At 36.8% G+C, this 24,195-nt stretch overlaps 1 protein-coding gene across 1 annotated transcript in view; it reads left to right on the top strand.

Annotated features, from left to right (window-relative positions):
• The window catches only part of THSD7A (thrombospondin type 1 domain containing 7A), a 300,728-nt gene that overhangs the window by 254,325 nt on the left and 22,208 nt on the right, over positions 1–24,195 (top strand). The window contains exons 16-21 of the mRNA XM_075082924.1: positions 2,691–2,954; positions 14,129–14,307; positions 18,611–18,744; positions 20,105–20,258; positions 21,099–21,240; positions 21,714–21,829. Coding sequence (XP_074939025.1) covers positions 2,691–2,954; positions 14,129–14,307; positions 18,611–18,744; positions 20,105–20,258; positions 21,099–21,240; positions 21,714–21,829 — 989 coding nt within the window. The remainder of the gene's footprint in view (positions 1–2,690; positions 2,955–14,128; positions 14,308–18,610; positions 18,745–20,104; positions 20,259–21,098; positions 21,241–21,713; positions 21,830–24,195) is intronic.

Below are 24,195 nucleotides of genomic sequence, written 5' to 3'. Positions count from 1 at the left end.
CGAGTTACAGCTTAAAATATGAAAATTTTTTTTCAAAAGCTTTTTTTTTTTGCTTAAGCTTTATTTTACTGATAGTGTTCAGGCAAATGTTGGACAATTTAGTGAATGTTGAAAGCCATGTAACTCACAAGCTTAATGGTGTAAAAAGCCAAAGACCTTGGGGTTTTCAACATGATGTAGGTAGTGTGAGGCACTTGGAGAAGTCCTGAGGCAGGAAATCTCTTCTCTTCACATCACTCAAATCACTTTCAGTCCCAAATAAGGTTAAACAAGTTTAAGTCTACTAAGACAAGAAACTAGATTTGGAAAACTGCTAATGAAAACGAGAGTGGCCACAGACCCTATTAATTATTTGCAGTTTCTTGACTTATATGTGTTTTCTCAGCTAGGATTTAGGGATCAGGTCTGCAGTTTGTTTTGATTCCTCAGCAACCATGATTCCATGCACAAGCTGTATCTTGCCAGCATTGTCTAACCAGATTTAATTCACACCAGACTGAATTGGGTCTGTTTTCTTTGAGTTTGTTTTTTTCCTTTTTACACTGAACTGTAATTAAGAAAAAAATCTTGCTGAAATTCCCCTGGAGTTTCCAATAGAAAACCTTATAATAGAATTCTAGTGAAAGTGGATTTTTTTTTCTTAAACTGGGGAGAGACCAATCAAAAATAATCTCCCTTAACAGGATCAGATGTTAACCCACTTACGTTCTTCTTACTTTCTGGTCTTGGCTACACGAAGACTTCCCTCTTGGATGGTTTTTTTGTGCATTAGAATTACTATGGCAGCTGAGTGCTTTTCAGCCTCTTGCTATAGATCATCATTTTTAGCCTTAAGCTTTGCTTTACCTCTTTTAACTTCTCAGCTGCAGTCTTGTATGTCAGATTTATGACAGTCCTTTCCCTGGCTGAATGTTCGCTCTCCAAGTTCTGTGTGTTCTCTGTTCTTCCATTGCCTTCATGCAGCAGCTCAGATCACCACATGAGGCAATGCGTTCCTTAATTTTCTGCCTTATTTCTTGGTGCAACTAAGAATGCTTTTACTTTGTGTCCCTTGAAATCTCTTGAGGTCTTAGTTAACAGAGTAAAAAGTTTTTCCAATTATGTCCAACCCCGTGCCACAAACTTTTCCTTATTCCACATGATGGACACCCTTCCACTTTGAAACTTTTTTTTCCCCAAATTCTTTTTAATCTGTTTTTATTTTCTTTATTTCTTCTGCATGAAATGAGGCGAAAAACACATGCTCTGCTTCTAAATTATAACTAAAACCTCAAGAGTGAGACTTGGCCTCTGTCACAACACTTTTTGCCAATTAGTCTGTATTGTCTGTGGTGGAGGAAAGCTAGCTAAGGGGGGTGCCCATTAGCAGCCTCAGAAAGAATGTGATAGGATCTAAACCCTATCCCCACTCCATCCCCCTGCAAATCAGAAGACCTGGGGACAATGAATAATTCATGATCCTCAAGAAGGCTCACTGTGTCTGTCTTCTAACTCCAGTGAACTTTATGTCAGGTTTGCTTTCACAAGGGAAAAAAAAAAAACTAACAAACTCCTAACAATGTTTTTTTTTAAATATTTCAAAAACAAATTAAGAAAGAACAGAGTCTCTTACCACACTATTAACATTTTGAGATATTTCCCTGTACTGAGTTAAATTACCCCTTCAAACTTGTTAAGACTGTGATGTGTGCTGTGGTGTAGTCCCTGTGGCAATGTGCTACCCAGTCTAAGATGTAAAGCTGACTTGGAGTAAATTCCTAATTATTTATGGTGAAAAAGAGGAGGAGGAGGAGAAGTGTATTTTTTACTATGAAGTTGTGCCGTCAAAAGAAATATAAGCTTTTTTCCATGTACCGTTTTTCTATTCTAAATGAAGGCAGTAGTGAATATAAGCACTAAGGGTGCTGCAAAGTTGTGTCCAGTGCCTTGTTTTGAAAAGCAAGGAAAATACTACAGAATATTAATTTACAGTAGTATCTAAGTTACCAGCATTTTTAAGATTACTTTTGCAAAGACTTCTACATTAATGTTTATGAGCTGTCTAATAGGTAAAGATAAAACGAGCAAACTTTACCAAAGAAAAGAGTAAAAACAGGTTTAACAGGAAGTGGAAGGTGAGTGGATGTCTATGCTCCAGCTGAGGAAGGAAAACACGAAGAGATTTGAAAAGAAACAAATTCACAGAAGAAGCTTATTCTGTTAGAGGAGAAGAATGGTAGTTATTAACAAATGTATGATAACAGGTGATGAAATTAAAGGATTTTGGCATTTTGAATGAAGGTACTACTGTAGCAAAGATGCATGTTACTTCCTTCTGCAATCTCCTTCAACTTGAGAAAGTTTTATCCAGGGACAATTTCTTTTATTGGACTGCACACTGCTGATGAAATAGGGGAAAAAAGGGTATACTAGTTTAATTGCTAACTTTTTCAAACTGTACTCCCCAAGCACTTTCAGCCAAAGTAAATATAAATGTAAAGCTTTATTTTAAAAGAGATTGCCTTTGTGCCAATTGTAGGCGACCATTCCTTAAGAAATTCAAGTCATTAACCTAAATGAATAAAGATTAATGTAACTAGTTTTAGGCATATGTATTTGATAGCAAGCATTTCTTACCGAAGTCCAAATGACATTTTTGAGGAGGTATAAACTGGTACAAACTTTCTAAAATAATTATTTCTTCTTTCTAGGAAAAAGTAAGAAAAAGGATAAATGCAAAAATTCTCAGTTATATCCTCTGATTGAGAATCAGTTTTGTCCGTGTGACAAGTACAGTGCTCAGCCTGTGGGAAACTGGTCAGACTGTATTTTACCAGAGGGTAAGGTGGAAGTATTGCTGGGAATGAAGGTACAAGGAGACATTAAGGAATGTGGGCAAGGCTATCGTTACCAGGCCATGTCATGCTATGACCAAAACAATCGACTTGTGGAAACATCACGATGCAACAGTCACGGTATTTAGAAATCTCTTTTCTTTCATCTGTTTACTTATCTGCTTTATTTCATTTAATATAATATGTGTACAGGTAGAAGCACAAGGTTAATGTTTATTGCTTAGGTTGCATTTTATCCCAAGATACCTTCAAACCCAGCATGCATTTTTGCTGACTCGCGAAATAGTAAACTTGATTTTTATTGATTACTACAGTGCAATGCTTAAAAGTCAAATCATGGTAAATTACTAACTATGTATTGTACTTCATAAAAGTAAAATTCTGTCACTTTTCCTGGTAACTGCACCTGTAAACTTGAGAATGAAGCCATTTGGAAGGGTCAGATACTCAAAAAATAACCAGGGACAGCACAGGACTATTTTGAAAAGGCTGAAATTATTTCCACAGATTCTTTAGATAGCTTTAATCTCCTTAAATAGCCTATCTCTAGGCATGCATTGACCTGACTTCAACAACACGCCACCCTTTCTCTGTGTAATTCGGTCATGTGTAAAACTAGGAAGTTTAACGACTTTATATTATCTGTATTCACATTGGTCCTGGAGGGATCAGCGTTCCTTCCTACCGTGGATGCATCTATAGTGTTAGGATCAAAACTGGCACTTCCTGATTTTCAGTGAGCCAGAAATTTGCTAATTTAATCACTGGAGTTTTTGTGTTCATCTGTTTTCCTGCTTGCAGTGCAAAATTATTTCTGAGCTATTGGCATGAAATGCTGGATGTTAGTCTCAGTGCCTTTAAAAGGTCAATGTAAGTTTAATTTGTAAATGATTTCTACTTTATAATGTTAAATTAAGATAACAGAAATTTAATTTATTTACTTGGATAAAGTTAAAATAGCTAATCAAGGAAATTGAATGGCTTAAGGGGATTTTAATTAACACTATTAATTCCTGTTTAGAGCTATGATAAATTAGAAACTGAATGTATCAAGCCAAGCTGTAGCATATATTTGTGATTCAATGGAAAGGTGAGCATTCAGCTTAATGCCTCAGAGCAAAGTTGGAAGATAATTTTGTGAAGAATTTTCTCCCACGTTTATTTTTATTCAAAATCATCTTTTGCTGTATTTAACACATACTGAAAGATAAGTTTGCATAAATACATCTGAATGACAAAGTCTAAATCCTAAATCTCTATATCTACTCTAAGAATGTTCTTTAATTTTGTTCTCAGCTGTTTGTTCTATGTTGAGGGCTGTAAAGATTTAGTTTTGTTCTTTTGTGTAGTCTAAAGCGGATATGTTACACTTGCTTAGCCTGACCAGGACCACTTGCCGTCTTTGTAGTACCAAAATATGCAGCTACCTCTAATGACCAGCAGTTGTGTAGGCACAGATCTGCCTGGGCTGGGTAGTTGTTCTAATTGCAAGAATTAGAGAGATCTAAAAGAGGAGTAAAAAATGGAAAGAAAGGATATTTTCAACTATCTTCGTTTACCCTGTTGTAACTCTTCATGATAGCAGTTTCTAATCTGATGGATTTTAACAGTGAATGTTGCCTACACTCACAGTGACCACAATGAATAATAATCCAGTGGAAAAGCTACTAACAGTAGATTGTTATTATACCTACTATAGCCAGGGTTACCATGTACATGCTATTAGCACAAGCAGGCTCCAAAGACAACCTTCCCAAAACACAATATAGCATTGCTTTGTTGTTTGGTTGGGTTTTTTTTATTATTATTCGTTTTGCAGTTCCATCCCAATTTCTCGTGGGAGATTTGAAGTCTCTAGCTCTCTTTGTAAACTGGAAATATTTGTGAGTCATTACTATATTTATTGTAGGTTGGGAAGCCTGAACCCTTTGCTTTTGGAGTGTTTTTCTTTTGAATTCTTTCTCTCCACATCATTTTAAGGTGTCTGGTTCTTTGATTCCCCTCACCGACCCACCCCCCACCCCCTGTTTTGTTACCTGTTTTTGATACTGAAGCACAAGGTATCTATGTGTGTTTTCTCATCAGTTCCATTCAAGGGAGAGAGCACATTTATCTTGGTCCATGGTGTAGTGCATGGGCAGATGAAGCTTGGAATTGCTGTTGAACTAACGCTGCATTCCTTGCACTTCCTAAAATTGTTTGACAGGAATTTCAGATGTACGGGGAATGAAGTATCTAACCTGACTTTGATGGTAAGGCGTTAAACTGATGCTAAGGAACATGGCACTAAAATTATTTTTTCCTTTCCAGTAGCTCTTCTAGAACAAAAATCTATTATTGATGGGTGTTGTACATATACCTACGACAGGTTATTTCTAAGGCTTACCTAAGTCATTGTCTGCCTTCAGTGTTTTTCCAGGTTTAGCGTACATTTGCAGATACGAGGGGACTGGAACAACCAATGTAGAGGTTTCAATCTAATTTCAGTTTGCTGCCTTTTCTGAATATCTACTTTGTATTCATGGATTGCTTCCTGAGGATTTGTTTTATTTTTCTCAACATGTATAAACTGCTGTTTTGCCAGTTAAATCTTATTTTATATCTTGCCAGTATTTATTATGTTTTTCTTGTTATTTTCATGCCCTTGGTGTATGACAGTTCTTTAGTTTGGCATCATCTCTAGATTTCAGTGTGCTGCTTGTTTTTTTTCTTTAAGAACAAACATAAAAGCTATATTATGCCAAATCAACAAGGGACTTCTCCAGTACCACAATAGTTACCCCACCTCCTAGCAAATAAAAGTGCCTTGTAGCTTCCCATCAATCTGCTTTTAGTTTTGCAAGCTAAACTTGACAGGACTCATAATTCAAGCCTGCTTGGGTTATTTTTATAAATTCTAAGAGAGTTGCTTATTTCCCTATGGAAATGATAACACTGAATTTTTCACTAATTTTGTAACTGATCCAAAGAAGAAGAGTCAGATTTGTCTGCTATGTTGTCTGCTTTATTCAGAAATCTGTTTTACTGTTAGTTCCTGTGAGTCTGTTATTTCTTTTCCAAGTAGTATAGTATGTAATCACAGTTTTTATGGGACATGATTTGGCAAATTAGCTTGGACTGGAAGAAAAATCAAGACCATTATTTAAGGGAAGATATTTCCTGTGTGGTGTCCGGCTTTTCCTTGAACTTTTGTTGTCTCCTAACACTATGAAATCGTGAGGTGGGAAAAGGGTGATAATTGTTCTTCAGCTGTGACAACATGCTCTAAATCTGACAAGAGGGACAAACTACACTCACACTGATGTTATGAATATATCACAGGATATGGTGTGTGATATGCTAAAACGCCACAAGAAACTCAGATTGTGAGACTGTAAAAAGTTTTATGTAAATACTGCTGTGTAAATTTATGAGGCCATGATCAGGTCACTGTTGCAAGTCATGCTGTTTTGAGTGGGAGGAATCAGAAGACAGAAGACACTGCTCTGCGGTGCCAAAAAATTCATAAGCTTTTTGTTTTGCAAAATGTTGGGTGCTTATAATCACAATTCAGTTGATTTACTCAGAAAATAAAAGGTAAACAGGACCAGAAGAATAAATATTTCAAAGCTGTTTTTACTGCTTGACACATCTCATTTTCAAAATATTTGAGAAGAGTTAACCAAGTTTCACAGACACTGAGGAGCTAAAGGAAGGGTGTGACACAAGGGAGGCCCTAAATTAGTAGACCCATAAGAGGATTCTTGCGATAATCCTTGAAATTTTGGGTGCAGCTATAAAGTCCCAAATATGCACAAGTTTCTCAGAAAGACGGGAGTGACTGTAACAAAAAAAGAAAGGCAAAATATGGTTAAATAAATTTGTTGTTACTGCGAGGTGACAATGCTGGAGAAGCAGAGGGTAGAGTCCTTCTGAAGAGGGTTCTTAGCTTTCTGTAGCTTAACAGGTTCTTCAAAAGAAGCCCCATACTAACAGCTGAAAATAGACGAAAATTTTAGCTGCAGAGGTACAAGGTGGTTTTTTTTCTTACTTTCTTTTTTATCTGTGTTTTTTCACTATTATATATGCCTAATATTTTGATTTTTCTTTTCAAAATATTTTGTTTCAAGTGTGAGTTATCTTTATTGGTGAAAGAGTTAACAACATTCAGCAACCATTTGAAATATTCTGCTGCTGGTATTTCTCAGCCATACCAATTCTGTGGAGTGTGGGCAGGAGCTAACAGCTGACAGTTGCCAGCAGATCTGGTAATGTCAGCTAAAAGTGGTAATTGAACTGTTGTTTACCTGTTTTCTTTAATGGAAGACACATAAATTGCCCTTTTTCTGGTTCCTGCTTTGTTTCAGTACTACATAGGAAATTTTACTGCAGAAATATAAAAATGTATAGTTCACTCAATAGTCATGGATGAGAGTTTTTTGGGTTTTTTTCTACTGGAAAAGCAGCAGTTGTTTTTCGTCGCTTTAGCCCTGTCATCACTAGCATACTAGAGCTTGATGGATAATGACATGTGTCTGCCAACAATCTGTTTCAGTGTATTTGTGAAAAAAAATTGAGTGTGTCTTTGTGGTCCCTTTAAATTTGGAATTTTCATCACCGAAAAAAAAATCAAAAGCAGGCCACTGTCATGCTTATGAACTACCCTATTTACTCTTCAATATTTAGTTTTTCTCCATCATATATCAGTTCTGAATCATGACCAACATACATAAGGTAAGCGGTGGTTGTGTTTGTGTGTGTGTACTGAAGGCAAACACAGTAGCATGGCAGACAGATGCCGCATTTTTATATAGGTCATATTACCCTTCTTAATTCATGTCAGTTTACTGTTAAAACCTTAGGCACAGTCAACCAGTCCAGGATAGTTTGTCTGCTGCCTTATTAGTGTGAGATTATTTCCCCCTTTAGCATTAATTAAATGAGATGCATTGATTTGTGCTGACTCTACAAAGCCCTCCATGGCTACAAGGCTTATGCAGGGGATTAGAGAGGAATATCTGCGTATCAGTGAATACTTTTACAACAGCTGCTAAGAGTATCAACGTGAATCGAGGAATTTTGTATTTAATTGCTTATGTGTGCGATAGTAAAATCTCATATGTTACAGCAGAGTCTACGCGGTCCAAGATGTCAGTTACAACTTGCTGTATCCACTTGTATTTGGATTTTTTAAAATCTTCTTTTTCACTTTCAATATTCTAACCTGAAGCAATGCAAATTTATCAACAAAAGATAGCAAAATGTTAAAATTTAATTGACACTTTCTGTTGAGTGTTCATTCTAAAATAAATATATTGCCCATAGGAGACTCTAATCTAGTATGTTAGTAGGCTTAGGTTCTCACAATGTTATTAGGATACTTTGTTGTTTCATAGCTTGTATACTTTCTAAAATTTTTTTAATATATGCAGGTTGGCATATTTGTCCTGTTATGTGTCCCCTAGAAATACGCTACCTATTGCCCTGCACCAGAAATACTAGCTTAGGCCTCTGCATTATGGTGCCACTGTATCTGCCCTGTCAACAGGACATCAGTCATGAAACAGTAATCCATCAACCCAAAGACCAGTAGTTAGTTCACCAGAGACAGAACTGCTGATGCAGGAGATAGTTAAGCATTAACAATTGCTCTCAGGTTTTGAAGCTTTGAAGGGTAATACTGGAAAAAAAGAAAAAAGTTATATGGAGTTTAATCTCTCTTTCCATGGCTAGGCAGAAATATGAATAGTCTCAAGAAATACATATATTCTGTTACAAATAAAATGCAAATAATTGTATTTTTCTTTGTCCTGGAAGATAAGTTCCAAGAATTATAAAATTCCTTGAAACAAAAATATGTGTTAAAGAACATAAACCATTCTGACATTGCATTTTCTCTCCTGGAAACGTAGCATGACATTTTAGTCATGAAAGCAGGAGCATAACTCCATCAGTCCTAAGGACAAAAGAGTTGATGTTAACACTTCCTAAGATGTTCTTTATGTGTGCACCCGTCAAGTGGTCAGTTTGTTCTTACACATTGCAGGTGCAGTTTGTGGGGAAAAACCTTATTTCCACCTACTTAACCTGCTTTGTCATTAGACAAAGTGTAAAGTCCATTAAAGTCCTCCATTTTAAATTATCCATCATGTCTGTTAATGACTTTGTTCTGGGAGTCCAGATTTTATAGCCAATTAGCAACGGGACAGTAAACCTTTCCCTTTTAATGAGTTCAGTTCATACTCCTAGTGCTTTGACCTAATGGTTCAAAGCCATTTGTTAAATTGTGCTTCAGTAATAAATCTTTAATGATAGAATAGCCATGTCCTCACTCATAGTAGACAACTGTCCATTTCACAGCCTTGTGACATTCAGCTGATAGGAGCTGAAATAATTGAGAAAGTACTGCACTGGGAAAAGGAATAGGCCTTAAGAGATGGGCATCTCTTTCCAATACCCTTCTGGACCATGCAGGGCCAACGCTGTGTACCACAGCATCCCAAGGCCTCATCACTCCAACATCCCTCAGGTGTTGTAGGGAGAAGGAAGAGCTGCAAGAAGCATGCAGTGAAAGACTTTAGTCAGGAGGAGAAACAGCAAGCAAAACATGAACTGCTGATGTCCGGAGAACATATCTTCAGCCTTTACAGTGTTGGTCTTCTATTTCACACCTTCACACTCTTTTTCTCAGCTCTTCTTCAAATCTGCTTCATTGCTCTCATTCTTTCCTTCTCTGCATCTATTGTATTTCTACCTTGGTAATTTTTTGCCTGTTCTTTAAAATGCAAGGCTCTAGCTTTCCATTTGCTGTAATTATATTACACAGTCTGTCTGCATGATATAATTATGTGATATTCTACCATACAGTCACCCACATCCCCACATATTAGAGGACTCTTTCTTTAATAAGATTTTACACTGTCTAACACAAGGGGCACCCTTTCAAGAATTATTAGATCAGAGTGGAAACAAGACTGAAAACTGCAAAATGCGCATTCATGTCCTTTCCATGTGAGCAACTATGTACCTGCATCACCAGTCCTATTTGCATGTAATATTTCTGGTTTCTATATTTTCTATGTAATTTTTATATATCACAATATGCTGTCTTCTCACTTGCTAAAATTTTTATAGCTTGGACAAAGTTTACAAATGCAAACACATAGAATATAATAAAAGCAACAACAACAACAAAGTATAAACTTCTCAAAGTTCCTAAGCATCTGCTTTTTGGGATTTTGAGGGGTGATTGCTATGAACTTCTGCAGATTATCATCCTTAATCACCCTGAAAGATATGCTGATGACATACGCACAAAAAGGCATCTGAGATGATGACATGCTTCAGAGAAGCATTTTCAGAAAAGTACCATTAAATGGGTAGTAAATGGAGTGGAATAAGTCGTTTGCAACAAGTCATTTTTGTTTTTAATTCCATCTTCTTTCTTGGCTAGGGAAATATCTGCAACCAATTCGAAGTCTGCTTCTGCCTGGGTTCCAAGGGAGTCCAGTGGCACAGCTAAATACCAAATACTCCGTTGAGCGAAATAGTGAGGCACCTGATTGGAAAAAAAGATGCCAAGGGATGAATATGCGAAAAACTTCTTAATGTCAGATATAACAGGGTCATTTTCATTCTACACACTAATTACCTATAGAATGTAAATCACAGGCCACCATCATCTTATTTCTTCCCTTTGTCCTCTATTTTTATTTGTGGGAACATTCTTCATAACATTTTGCTGTGTGGTCAGGAGATACCAGAGTAGGCTCTTGAGGGAATTGCATTCTGTTTGTGCATCACGAAGGTATTACTTTTGGTAGGATGTTTATATCTTTTCTCCTCTTTCTTTGTTTTCTATGCCTATGCACTGCATCTTTACAATTCTCTTGACTCTCTTCTGAGCCATTTATTTCCCTCTTCTCTCTCCCTGTCTTTTCTTACCCTTTCCTCTATTCCCCCTCAGTCTCTCTTGTCTCGTGTCTACTCTGGTTTGTTTTGTTCTGACTCTTTGCCCTGAAAAGTAACTTCATCCCTTTATTCTGTTCATGTCCTTGACCTATTTTTTATCCAGTATTCTTAGTGTACCAGTCGTTAAGACTTTTTTATGCTTGTCTTACATTTTGCATAATAATAAGTGCTTTTCTCTCTGCTTTTCAAAAACGTTCCACATTTCTAGTAGCTCCAAGCCTTTGTACCTTGTAGAGCTTCTTTTTAGGCCTTCAATGATTTACTTCATTCCTGTTCTCTTCTTCCTGTTTCTTTTCCATTCCTCTTGTTCAGCTGGTTAATTTTCACATGTGGAGTTTGGGTCTTGATGCCAGCTTTTCTGAGGAGGTAGGAAGGAGGGAGAGGAGAGCATCATAGACCAGATATCATAGAGATGGCATAGGAAAGAGTTATATTGTGAGCAGAAGCTATTCCATGAAGCTTGTAGGATTAAGGGCTCAACATAAGATTGCAGTTCAGTATTTTTTCATTATAAAGTGGGTGGGAAATGTCAGCTGGCCCACTGCATCCTCTCCAAAATGTGTTAACATATAAGCAAGCTTGTCGTTTTCCATGTTATAACTTTTACTAAGACACTATACCTGTAATACGATGCTGTTCTGTCTTTACTGCATTCTATGATAAAGCAGTTTTAGTGGCTGACTTCAATATAGATATTTCATAGACAGTATGAAAAAAGATTGCTGTAGTGGTATGTGTTTTATTTGATATTTTATGGAATCACTTGAACTACTGCTCTGTGTAATTAAAACGTTACCTGGGACTTGTGTATAACGAAAAGTATCTGATACCACGTCTGTCTGCAAGATTCTAAAAATCTTGTTAAACTTTTTGGCTAACATTCTCATTATCTCAAAAAAAAATCTTTGTTGTCCTCATTTGGATGAGCTGAAGGGAAATAAAGCAGAATATTTTCTAATTTGTCCATCATTTTAGTTTAGTACGTTCCACACAGGCTGCTTTTGGTAGGTTATGGAGTGTTCCCATGCTATAGTTATACAAGTCCCAAACTATCGTGATATCCTGGAGAAGATCTTTTTCTATGACAGGGGCAGATTGGTAAGATCCCTTTGAGATTAATTAAGACAAATTTAAAATAGCTCAGGGATTTATGGAAGTCATTAAAATAAAGTCTTCCTGAAGCAGCCTGTACCGGTTAAAGTTGTCTACTTAAGGATGTACAATATTTTAAAGAAACTTGAATTTGTTTCTTCCAGACATTAATTACAGAGGCATAAATTTAACAAATGCTAAATGGTACAATTGTGTTAGAAAGGTTTCTCCAGAAAAAAAAATTACTTAAAAAGAAAATTACTTAGAAGTTATTTTGAAAGTAAAGGCAGCACTTCAGAAACTCAAGTTCATAAAGAGCAGTAAAATCTTCACTTAGTTCTATCAACCAATAAATATCACTGAACACTGTGTGGAGGGAATTGCTTCTTTTAACTCTTGTTATTGTGCATATTCATTCAGTAGTTTCTTGGTTGTATGAGTATATGGTTTTGTATAGCACCTAAGAGAGCTTGTTAAAAGCTCATTTCTGGTGAAACTACAGAGTTGATGTTTATGCAATCAAAGTTCAATGTAGGATGGGGCTCTGGGATCGGGTGCCTCTGATTTCTAAGACTCACTCAGAGATGTCCAGTAAGGTGAAATGTAATCAGTCTTGCACTTACTACTGCAGGGCAATCTATGTCACCATCCCTGATATGTAGTGATATGATCTTCAAAAATATATTTTGTGTAACACAGTGTACCTTTCATACAGTATCACTGAACTAATCAATCAAATGGTGAGAGAGATTTAATAAACATGCTTGTAATTCAAGCTAATAACATTCTAGACATTTTAAGGAAGATACATTTGGCGAACAGTAGTTCCACAGTGCTCAAATTCAGGAAGTGCTCTGTATATTTCACCATTTAACACTTCCAAAGAGGAAAGCTATATAGGATAAAATCATCACCTGAATTCGACCATACAATATTTTAAATGTTACTGGATTTTTAAAAATAAAAACAAAACCAAAAAAGACCAAAAACCAGCCTTCTGTTCTTTATAGCTGAAACAAATGAATGGAAGCAACTAGAATTAGGTATCTTCTTAAGTGTTTGATTCTTTACACAGCTTGTGATTGTTTGGTATTGGCTGCTTTTAGAAGAGACAGAATAACTTTACATAAATGTATAGGTTAAAAACACAAAGCTGCTAACATCAGCTCTGATGAAAATGACAGTGATTGCTTTCAAATAAAAAAAAAAATTTCAAGATCTGTGAGAAACATTTGAAACCATGCCTAGCAGGCTGTGCCAATCATTTGAGAATGATCTTACCCAAGCATGCGTTAATTTTTGCAACTGTGTTCATCAAATATTTTAATTCACTTCTAAATGTACCCAGGTTTCATCTTTAAAGTGAACATTTGCCAATAGTAAATACATTGCAGATCTGGCACAGGAAAGGAGAGCGGAGATTTCAGATAGGTTTAGGGTATAGTTGTAAAAATGCAGTAAGGACCAGCTTTTTATTTCAGGTTTTATAGCTTCTGCTGTAAATATTAGCATAAATGACACATATTGTAGAACTATGGCATATGTTGCTTTCGAAAAAAAGACATTTTCACATATTCACTGAATTGAGGCCTCATGTTACTCCCTGCAGACCATGTCATACCCCTTTCCAACCTCTCAGGACCAATGACTTATCCAAACCAAACATCTGCTTTTCCATTCAGCGCGATTATTCAGTGTGCTACTGGGAGCAGATGGCTGTTAATCGGCAGATCATTAATGTGGCAGGCCACTCTCTCTTTCTAGCCTTAGAAAGGTCAAAAGGTGTTAAGTTCCCTCACTTCAGGCTGGTAAGATGCATATCTTTTGATTCAGTTGGATTTTTGATGTATAACTGTGATAGAATTACTTTATACAATTATGGAGGAGCTTTTAATTAAATATTTTTTCCTTAAAAAAATAAATTGTTTTTACAGTGTAAGAACGACCCAACCAAGAGGTGGGTTAGTGTCAATTACGCTGTAGCTGTCAGAAAGTTTGAATGCTGAAATCTGGTGAGTGTGAATCCTAATCACATAGCAGCGAGGATGCTCAGCTGCTACTCTAACAGTCTCCAACTCTATGTGTCAATTTTCTGCAGAATTCAATTTAGCCCTAATGATGAAGAAATCTCTCTATTCACACAGCCCTGTCAAGTCAAACTTTGGACAATCTAAATGAAGTAGACGAGGGCTTCAGGGAAAGTGGCAGAGTGACATGCTGAAGAGATTTCACTTTATTTTCCATTCATGCAGGTTATATTGAGGAAGCCTGTATTATTCCATGTCCCTCAGACTGCAAGCTCAGTGAGTGGTCCAACTGGTCTCGCTGTAGTAAATCCTGTGGGAGTGGAGTAAAGGTTCGGTCTAAATGGCTCCGTGAAAAACCCTACAATGGTGGAAGACCCTGTCCAAAGCTAGATCACGTCAATCAGGTAATTTGATTTATATTTACATTATTGATATAGATCCATACCTCAGATAACTCTTTTAGCTGTATTGTTTGTTGATGTAGAAAAACTATACAACATACAGGGCAGATGCAGGTAGAAGGGGGAGTATGTATTGGCTTAGATTTCCTCAATCAGCATAGGATCTGCCTTCATTAATTCCTCATCAGCAAGAACTTAGCACATTATCTGAACTGTAAATTGGAGACAATGAAACATTCTTACATGCAGATTAAGAGGACCAGGTTTCTGAAGATCTTCTCATACAGTGGGTAAAATATCTCATTAGAGATGCTCAAAATGGCAAGATTCTTAGTGTCATTCCCCAACCATCTTAGAACAGAAAGCACATTAAAACTTCCCAAACACTCACACAGTATCATCCCAGTGTCTCTTAGTGGGTTTTAGTCAAGCTGGAGCTTGACCTTTGGGGTACATTCACACTGGCACTGCAGTTCCAGTCAGGAATGCACTTCTGAAGTCAATCTCCCAGTATCCCACTAACCATACTTGATTTTCCAGTATGGAGCAGTCTGGCTGCACAGTCTTGGATCTTCTTCAAATGAAACTAAGTCAGAAAATGTGATCCAAGAGCACACTAGGAGTGCTTTGACCACTAGTGAGGATTTAGTCTTTGGGACCAAGCTTAACACTAGTCCTAGTCAACTCCTGAAGCTTGTTTGCTCCTGTTTGCTTGGAGAGTATTAGAAAGAAAAACCTTCCTTGTCAATTAACTTATGCTCTTCAGAATTGATTTATATTCATATTACTGTTGAATTTAATTTAGTCTGCAGAGGCATGTTAAACAGCCACATGGTCTTCTTTTTAAATATTCAAAGATTGAAAAAAAAATATGTACTGTCAATTTACATTTGAATAAAAGTTCATGTACTTAATATTATCCTGTTGACATTTTGCTAGCACAGAGCGAAATTGCTTGTTGATCTAATTTTCTACTTTAGGGAATGTAATTAGTTCTAATTTAGAAAATAATAAGTGTTAAACTGCAGCTAATAAACTAAGTTTGTGATCTATTTTAACGAAATACAAACTGGAATGACGGTTGGCTGGTTTGGGTCAACATGTAAATATGCTTTAAATTAGGAGGAATGTGTTTCAATAGGAGCAAATTATAGTCTATACAGACGTCTTTTTCCTTCTTTAATATTCATGTAGTGCATAACAGGCTTGTATTTTTCTGCATCGAAGGTGATTTTGCTAGAGGTCTGTTAGCCACTTGTATGCAACACTATTGCCCTCTACCGGTACTTTGAGTCAAATTTGTTTTGTTGCAGTGTTACATGGTACTTACCAAATAATAACAGATAACTCAAAATGTAATTACTGTAAAAATAAAACTGAAATATAATACTTTCATGAGAAGGGAGCTCTACAGATAAGATAGGAATGTTGAAGAATATAGAGGCTGTATCTTTTAATTTTAAATACATTCACTATCAATTCAGAAACATGCAGGGAATACACCTGCATTCTAATTTTGAGGTAATTATTTAATCTAAATGTGATCCACCATTCATTCACCTGGAAAACTACTGACTCTTCAGAATATTTAGTTCAATTATTAAATGTAATTTTTTAAATTTATGTATTTATTATTTATATGTAACATTCTTCGTTGCTTACATACAAAGCATAATGGTTCAACTGGGTCTTTGGTACCCACAAGTATGTGGAAAATGACGTATAGAGGGGCTGTGCTGTAATCTGAGATCTAGGAATTATGAACTCTGAGGAAAGACTATAAAGTGTTGTCTAGCACATGGAAGAGAAGATGTGAGGGAGGATGCTGGCAGTCTGCTAGCATGTACATAAAAGGCTGTTCAAAGAAGAAGGAAATAATCCATTTTTCATGGTCGTCATGGATAGGATAAAAAGCAGAAGGCTTTGACTGCTGCAAGCAGATTTGGGTAAAGTCTTGGGAAAACTTTCTAACGGTAAGGCTAGTGAAACATTGAAATAAAGTGCTTAAGACATTTGTCAATTTTTAAGAGCAAGTTGCTCAACATCTCTCAGGGCTGACATGTACAACTGTATTTTGGAGGGGGACTGAACACAGTGAATGCTAGATGTCTTATTGAGCATCTGTCCTTCTGAGCCATGCATACCAGGGTGACTCCCAAACCACACTCCAAATGAGAGAAACCTGCTTAGCACCCACTTCACTAGGCTAAAACTCATGATAATTACAATAATAATAGAGTCAGGTTTATTATAAAGTCATGTTGATGGCCTTTGGAGGATTTAAAATACAGAGGCTAATCTGGGGCTGTTAGAGAAAATAAGGACATCCTTCTCTTCATTGGCTCCAGGCATTATTTGCCTCCTTATCCAGCAGGTGGGTATGCAGTCCTTACACTACCCAACTGCCATGGCCTGCTGTCATAGTTACAAAAATGCCAGTAGGGTCAGGAGGACACCACTAAATGCAGGCAATTCAATATAAAGTTCTGATTTGGCATACTGGCAAGATATCAAATTTTTATGTTATTTGAAAGGCTCTTGAATGTGCAGCATTTATTTATTTCCCCTTATGCCAACCAGGGTGAGACATATAGAGTTATTTCCCTAAATTAAGGCTTCACTATTCTCATTTTGGAAATCCTGGACAAGAATAAAGTGCCACTTCCCATGTGACTACAGTTTTGCACTGAATCCAGCACCTTCCTTAGCATGCATTTACATCACCCATCTTTAAGCCTGAATTAATGCTTATGTAGTTCAAAGAAGACCCAAATATGCTGATTACGCTGGTCTTTTTGTGCAAGGGCTAATCAGCTGTGTGGTGATATATCAGACTCTCTACACATTCATTGTTCAAGGCATTATATTTTTTGTGACCAGTGGTAATTAGTTGCAGGTTAACTGATAAACTATCAACCCATCAGCCCTCTTTTTCTGTCCAAGCAGTATTGCTGAAAAGCAATCAAGGACTTATATAAGACAATGTCTTAGATTGTCTAGAAATACTAGTTGTGCTGACTTGATACCCAGAATGATATGTGAAGTTAGCTGGTATAAGATAATTTTGAGGCAATGGGCTTTAAGTAATCTATTCATAATTAGGATTCTCAATGAAGGACTTAGGAGCTTTTGGAAGGATGAGAACTGCCAGTTTCTTTTATTCCCCTGAATCTATTGTACTTAATGCTGTCAGAACAATTTCAGTTAGTAGAGAAGTCCAGTATCCTCTCCAAAACCACTGAGGATTTTCTCTTGTCTTAGGGAGACTGGATTCCCTACTGTGTGAAGAGTTGATGCTTGTTACAGACAAAATGGGAAAACAGTTTTATCGTGTGTTAGGGACTGAGAAAGAGACTAGATAAGTTGCCATCTCTTCTCACTAGTTGTGATTTATAAACTTTTATTTTCTTCCAAGGGCAAACTTCTTGCACAAATGCCTCATGACAGCAAGGGAGATCCAAAAGGAAAAATTGCATGCCTTTTGCTTGGCAGAAGTGATAGAATATTGTTTGTAATAAAATCTAAATGAATGCCATTTAAATTCATATGCTTCACTCTAATAATTTTTTTATCTTTGGTTTTTCTTTTGGGTTCATGAAAATACTTTCTTCAGGCTCAGGTAAGAGTTTCTAAAATAGAGGGGTAACCTTACTGTGTTCTTCCTGTTTGTTCTCCAATGTTTACATTGTCTGTCCTTTTTTTGTATGTTTGAGAAAATGTATGGAACACTGTATAAATTACTATATTGAGATACTATTTCAAATCTGTATTCAAAGCTAAACATAATACTAATGCTGGTACATTAATATATTAAAGTGATTTTAAGCATCCACAATGAAAAATAAAGTGAACCAGTATATATTCGTATAATTTACCTTGAGTTCACCGCTCTTTAGAAATACAAAAAACCCACAACTAACAACACCGGGATAGAATAACTGAAGATAGAAGGATAGAAGTAAAGTTTTAGCAGAATTTTAGCAGCATTTTTCTAAAAGTTTTTCTTGTGAGCTAGCCTAGTTACAGATTTTATGTTAGTTGTGTTGATGTTATTGGTGGAAATGGCATAGCATGGGATTAGCAGCAGAGAAAACCAGGGAATCTGTCATTAAATAGCTTCTGACTTTTTATATTTCTAGTTTTCTATCAAGTATTTTATCTGCAATATTACTACGGACTCTAAATCAGCAAGTTTACATTTGTTATTCTTACCAAAAAGAGCATTAACCTTTTTTTTTTGCATGATCACTGTTGCATATTTACCTTACTTGTGTCCAACAAAACTGACAATCAATGTGAATTCCAGGTATATGAGGTAGTCCCCTGCCACAGTGACTGCAGCCAGTACGTATGGGTTACCGAGCCTTGGAGCGTCTGCAAGGTGACCAATGTGGACTTAAAAGAGAACTGTGGAGAAGGTGTTCAAACGAGGAAAGTCAGGTAAAACAGTGTTGCTCCTCCTTTACCTTAGAGAACCTTCACTTTCAGCCATGGCTGTATTTAATTTGATGTAATTCTGTGTAACGTATATTGTTGTCTAGCCATAGATACTGGACCAGAACCTGGCTGATATAAATCAGAATAGCTTCAGTGACTACAGTATGGCTCTGTCTGCTGGCTAGGGATATAGACCTTGATTCCTAATTTATAAACTAATGTATATTGTACTTATACTACGACAAACACTGCAACATATGATTTTAGTGCTTTTCTGAAAGGTGAAGAGGTCCTCTTTCTATATGAAACTATGATTTAAAAAACACTTTTAAGTACATATGCACTTTGGAATAATGGTTACACTTATTACAAGAAAAGGTGGCAAAAGTGAATGAAGTGAAATAGAAAAAGCCAGAAATCTTCTGTTGTTTATTGAACATGATCTAGGCATCCTGTGTGCTTGCTCGTCATCCTAGAACTCTGAAACATCTAACTTTTAATTTATTATGACATAATGCCATTAAAGTACTAATTCCACAAAGCTAATATATGGTCATGCTGTATCTCTTGTGTTTACCTTAGAACAGAGAGAGTGTTTCAAAAATCAGTTTAGTCTAATAAAGTAAGATATTTGCAAAAAAAAAAAAAGGAAGAAACTCCTAATATCTATCTGTGTGTGGAAGGCTTCCTATTGATATGAGCTTTTCTTTTGCAATTCTGGAAAGCAGATGAAAGCCTCTTAATTTGAATGATATTAGCCATGTACTAGTTAGTTTTCTGCTGACAGGTGGAAGGGGTACGTTAAGAGTAGATGCCACAGCATTGGAAATACTGTGGAATGAAGACTTGACTTCAGCTCTGCAAAACTAAGTGTATTCATTTCTCATCTTAACTGGGTCTCCACCTGCTAATTTAATATAACGGTACTTTAAAAGCATCTGTGTAAATTAGGCATTAATACTAAGAATATAAAGTTTTAAAAGTTTTAATATTTCTAGATTTAAAATTGTCCTTTGAAGCATGCACAAAATATGTCTAAACTATAGATGATTCACATTATTCTGGCTTAGAGGTAAGCTAACGTCAAGTAAATCACTTGCACAGAAACTCTCAGCAAATCACTGATAGGGACCATTTAAATTCCGTGTATTTCTTTATATCCTGTGATCTGTGAAAACGAGGATTATTTTTGGCTCTTCAGTTTTGCTTGGATATTCATAGATCAATACTTAGTTCTGTTACTTCAATTACTTCATGTTCTTTATGTGCTAACCAAATGTTAAGATGCTTCAGAACACTGTGGAATACAGTTACTGTACAATATCCATGGCAAATGCAGTTTATGTGCAGTTCTTTTTTCCAGGTGCATGCTAAACACTGTGGATGGTCCTTCTGACACTGTAGAGGATTATCTGTGTGATCCTGAAGAGATGCCACTTGGTGCTAGAAAATGCACATTACCGTGTCCAGAGGACTGTGTTATGTCTGAATGGGGATCATGGTCTCGATGTTCTTTGGTAAGAAGTATATACATTTATAGTTTTAGGAGGATACTTTAAAAATGTATACATGACATATTGTGCAAAGACGCTGAATTGAGCAGTGATTACATGTGTAAATATCTGTCTTTACTGTCGTATTTAGGGTTGTTGATAGTTGGTGGCAGATAAAGTGTGCCAGTATTTTCCATTAAGTGAAATTGTTCCAAAACACAAAATATAATGTCCCCAGTGGCCTTTCTTCAGCGTGGGGTGGGTTCTGTGTGGTGGAATAAATTTGGCACTGGCTTGTGAGTCCATCTTTGAGCGTAGCTGTCAGCCCCTCCATAGCAGTGCAGTCACTGTACTAAAAATGTCAGTATCCTGTAACAAGCAGTCTGTAGATCAAGACTGAGCATAGAAAGATAATTTTGGGTCTCCTCTCCCCCTCCTGCCAGCAATTTCAAAAAGAAATGTCAAAAAAAAAAAAAAACCTAAACCAAGCATGAAAAAGTGTTTCAGGACCTCTGAGTATTTGGGCTCTGGTGCACTACATTATAGCATTTGGAAAGTGAGCATCCCAACATCCAGTCTATGAGTGAAATAGTTCCAAAGCACTACTACTGAAATATGAACTAGTTAGGAAAGTACCAAGGTGTTACCAAGTTAGAGAGTATTTCACATTGGGTGGTGCCAAGGTGAAAGAGCAGACTAAATCCTCTCTGAAATAACACGGAAATGGTTTCTTACACAACAGAATGAGCCTGTTATTTTACATTTGTGCTTTGTGAAGGGATTACCTGAAAGGTTGTTATAATGTTGCATGAAATGGTATCAGGGTGCCAAAACATGAAAGCTGTTTCCAATCTCCCTTTCAAGCCGTGCAATGGAAGTAGCGTCCGTGAAAGGTCAGCTGAATCCCTGAGACAACCAGATGATGGAAAGTCTTGTCCTGCTGCCACCGAGACAGAAGTTTGCACTTTGAACAAAAACTGCTACCACTATGACTACAACGTGACAGGTATTTGTGGTGTTATGCTCTACTGACAGCGTGGGACTATGGTTTACTTATATTTGCCTCACCGGGCAGATTTTTTCAGCTTTCTGTTCTTATCCAGAGGGCGCTGTGGAGCTTGTACTGAAAACTGGTTCAGGCTATTTGATCCAGATAATATATTACTGGAGGCTTTGCAACTTGGGGGAAGTGTGATGCTGTAACTCCAAGAAATGTATTTCTCCCACCATTTTGTGATTTGCTCAAAATCCACACAGACAAAACCAAATATGAACTTGTCAGGAAGGCATCATGGCACCGACTATTTGAAGTCGCTGTTTCCAAAAACGTGTAGCAGCTGGGCTCCGTGAGCCCCTGCATGTGTAAAAGTTGCTTGTGAGGATTATTTTAGACCATCAGAATTAGAATTATGTGGGACATTGGATCATTATGAGTTTTATCTAAAATGTCTGCTACGCTAATGAATTCCTTACTTCCAGACTGGAGCACGTGTCAGCTCAGCGAGAAGGCTGTCTGTGGTAATGGCATCAAAACACGGATGCTCGACTGTGTTCGCAGTGATGGCAAATCAGTTGACCTGAAGTACTGTGAAGAGGTGAGTGAGTACCTGTGAGTAAACTCCCTTCTAATGGTGCTAATTAATGCTGAGCCAACTGAGCTATACGGCATATAACCCATCTTCGCCAGATGTTTTGCAACACTATTCATGGATTGTTAAGTACCTCTGAAATGAACTGTGCCATCAACTGTGATTTTTATACAATTTCCTTCGGTTACTTTTAAGTGCCTCTGTGAACGTATGGTAATTATTATGTCCGGAAGGAAATTACTTAGAAACAATAATTAATAAAGTAAAATAAAGGTAATAAATCTTAATCAGAACACTAATCATCATTCTAATTTGATACAATTTCTGCATGGAGTCTTGGACAGCTGCCAGCATCAATCATTTACTCAATGTGTTGGAAAACTATTTCTCACGTGCCATTCTGCAGCTGGGCTGAATGCTAACTTCTTGTATCCAGCTGTGCAATGTGAAAGATACCCAAGCTAGCGCGAAAAAATGTGCAGCATGAATGAAATATTAAATAGGAGCATGTATAGGGAACTAACTGGCAGGCAGGAGCACTTAAATTTTGAAAAAGCCATTTTACAAATATTCAAACAAATTTCAAACTTGACAGCACTGGGTTTCTGACATTTTGTGTGTTGGTCTTAATGTTTTCAATTGCATGGAGATAGTAATGTGAAGGAAAATGAGAAAACAAACCAAGTGTTACGTTAAGGGCCATCTTACATGCATTTCTGATGGAAAGTAACTGAACTTGTTTCAGCTGCCATTCCCCCACCACCTTGACATCAGAAACAAAATCACTTGCAATAGGGGACTAAGGTGGACCAGCCTCCACAGCAGCTTTGGTACCAACACCTTTTGTGCTGGACCTTCCTGGCTAGCGGATGCTCTTCAGGACGTGCCCATAGAGGAGTGTCTCATCAAAAATGGAGGGAGTCAGGAAACTCATTATGTACTCTGGACTACAGTTTTGTAATGGTGTATCTGACCTGCTTAGGCTTCCCCAACCCCGTCCAACATCCTGGATTCCTGAATCCGTAAGTCCCTAGCAAAGGCAGGAGGTTTCAGCTGAGGCTGGCAGCCTACTTTTGTCCTAAGTTCTCCTTCACACATAGCTCTTGGGTTTATAATAAAATCTAATAATTTGATGATTTATGCCTCAGGAAAAAACTCAGGATCTGGCTACCTACCAGCAAGTTTCTGTGAAGTTAGTAGGGGAATGCATTAATGCATTCTGTTAATATTTTAATGCATTAAAGGAAAAAAAAATTTGGCGCTCAGCTTATTTGTAAAAGGCTGCAATATTGATTAATTCATACCAAGACATTATATAAAATATCTATCCACATGAATGCTTAAATAGAAAAATATGTGCTTTATTAGATTTTAAGGGGAAATATATTTCTTTCACCATGAGCCAAGAAATTATTCCTGTTGTTAACCAAAGATTCTGAGCAACGTTTAGAACAAATCTTTACATTTCACACTGAAGTCTCATTGCAGAAAACTTCTGGAGCTTTCCTGCTTTTAAGAAATGAAAGTTTATTACTCAGAGAAATAATTAGGACAACAACATAATATCTCAAAAGCTACTTGCTGTAAATGACTGCCCAATAGACATCACTACAGTGGGGTCCTGGCTTTATCAGCAACTGCTGTAATACAGTCGTATTTGCCCTTTTGATATGCTAGACCATATAGAGATACATCTTCCTGTAGAAAGCTCTGATCCACTCCCCAGTCATACTGTTAAGACTATTTGTTGAATTATGGATGTGTAAGCAGTGGTACAACAAGGTCAAAGGCTGATCGAATAACTGTGAGGAGTAAAACCTGTTAAACTGATTAACAAGAAAGCCAAGCTGTTCAGATCTTACCAGACCCTTCACTCTAAAGATGTGAAGGCCAACTCTGTAACCTTCCAGGTCACGAGATGAGAGGATTCAAGAAATTATCAAAATGTCAATATATACTGTGTCCTTCTTACTAATCTAACCACAGGTGATCCTTCAGGGTGGGGTGTTTTTTTTTTGCTGTGTTTTTGCATTACAAGGGCAGTGCAGAAAGATTAAGTGAAGTTCAAAATAAGGTGCATGCAGTTACAAAAGTTGACGAAAAGAGAAAGATGAAATAATTTTGTAATGACTTAGCTAATGGTATTTCCCCTGAGCTATCATAAAACTTTATACTAGATGTGTGAATAAAACAAAAGCTTTGTTTAATTTATGTGTAGATAAATTTACAGAATTATGACTCTTATTATTATATGTGAAGAAGAAAGATCAGTATAGCTAAACCTATCCTGATCCCTAAGAAACGAAGTCACCTGACTGCAATGTCTGAGTTCCTATATAATATGTCATTCAAGAAACTAATAAAAGCCATAT

The sequence above is a fragment of the Phalacrocorax aristotelis genome, chromosome 2, assembly GCF_949628215.1.
Source record: "Phalacrocorax aristotelis chromosome 2, bGulAri2.1, whole genome shotgun sequence".
Taxonomy (NCBI): Eukaryota; Metazoa; Chordata; class Aves; order Suliformes; family Phalacrocoracidae; genus Phalacrocorax; species Phalacrocorax aristotelis.
Note: the sequence above shows the minus strand (reverse complement) of the source record. Positions and strands in the feature narration are given on the sequence as shown.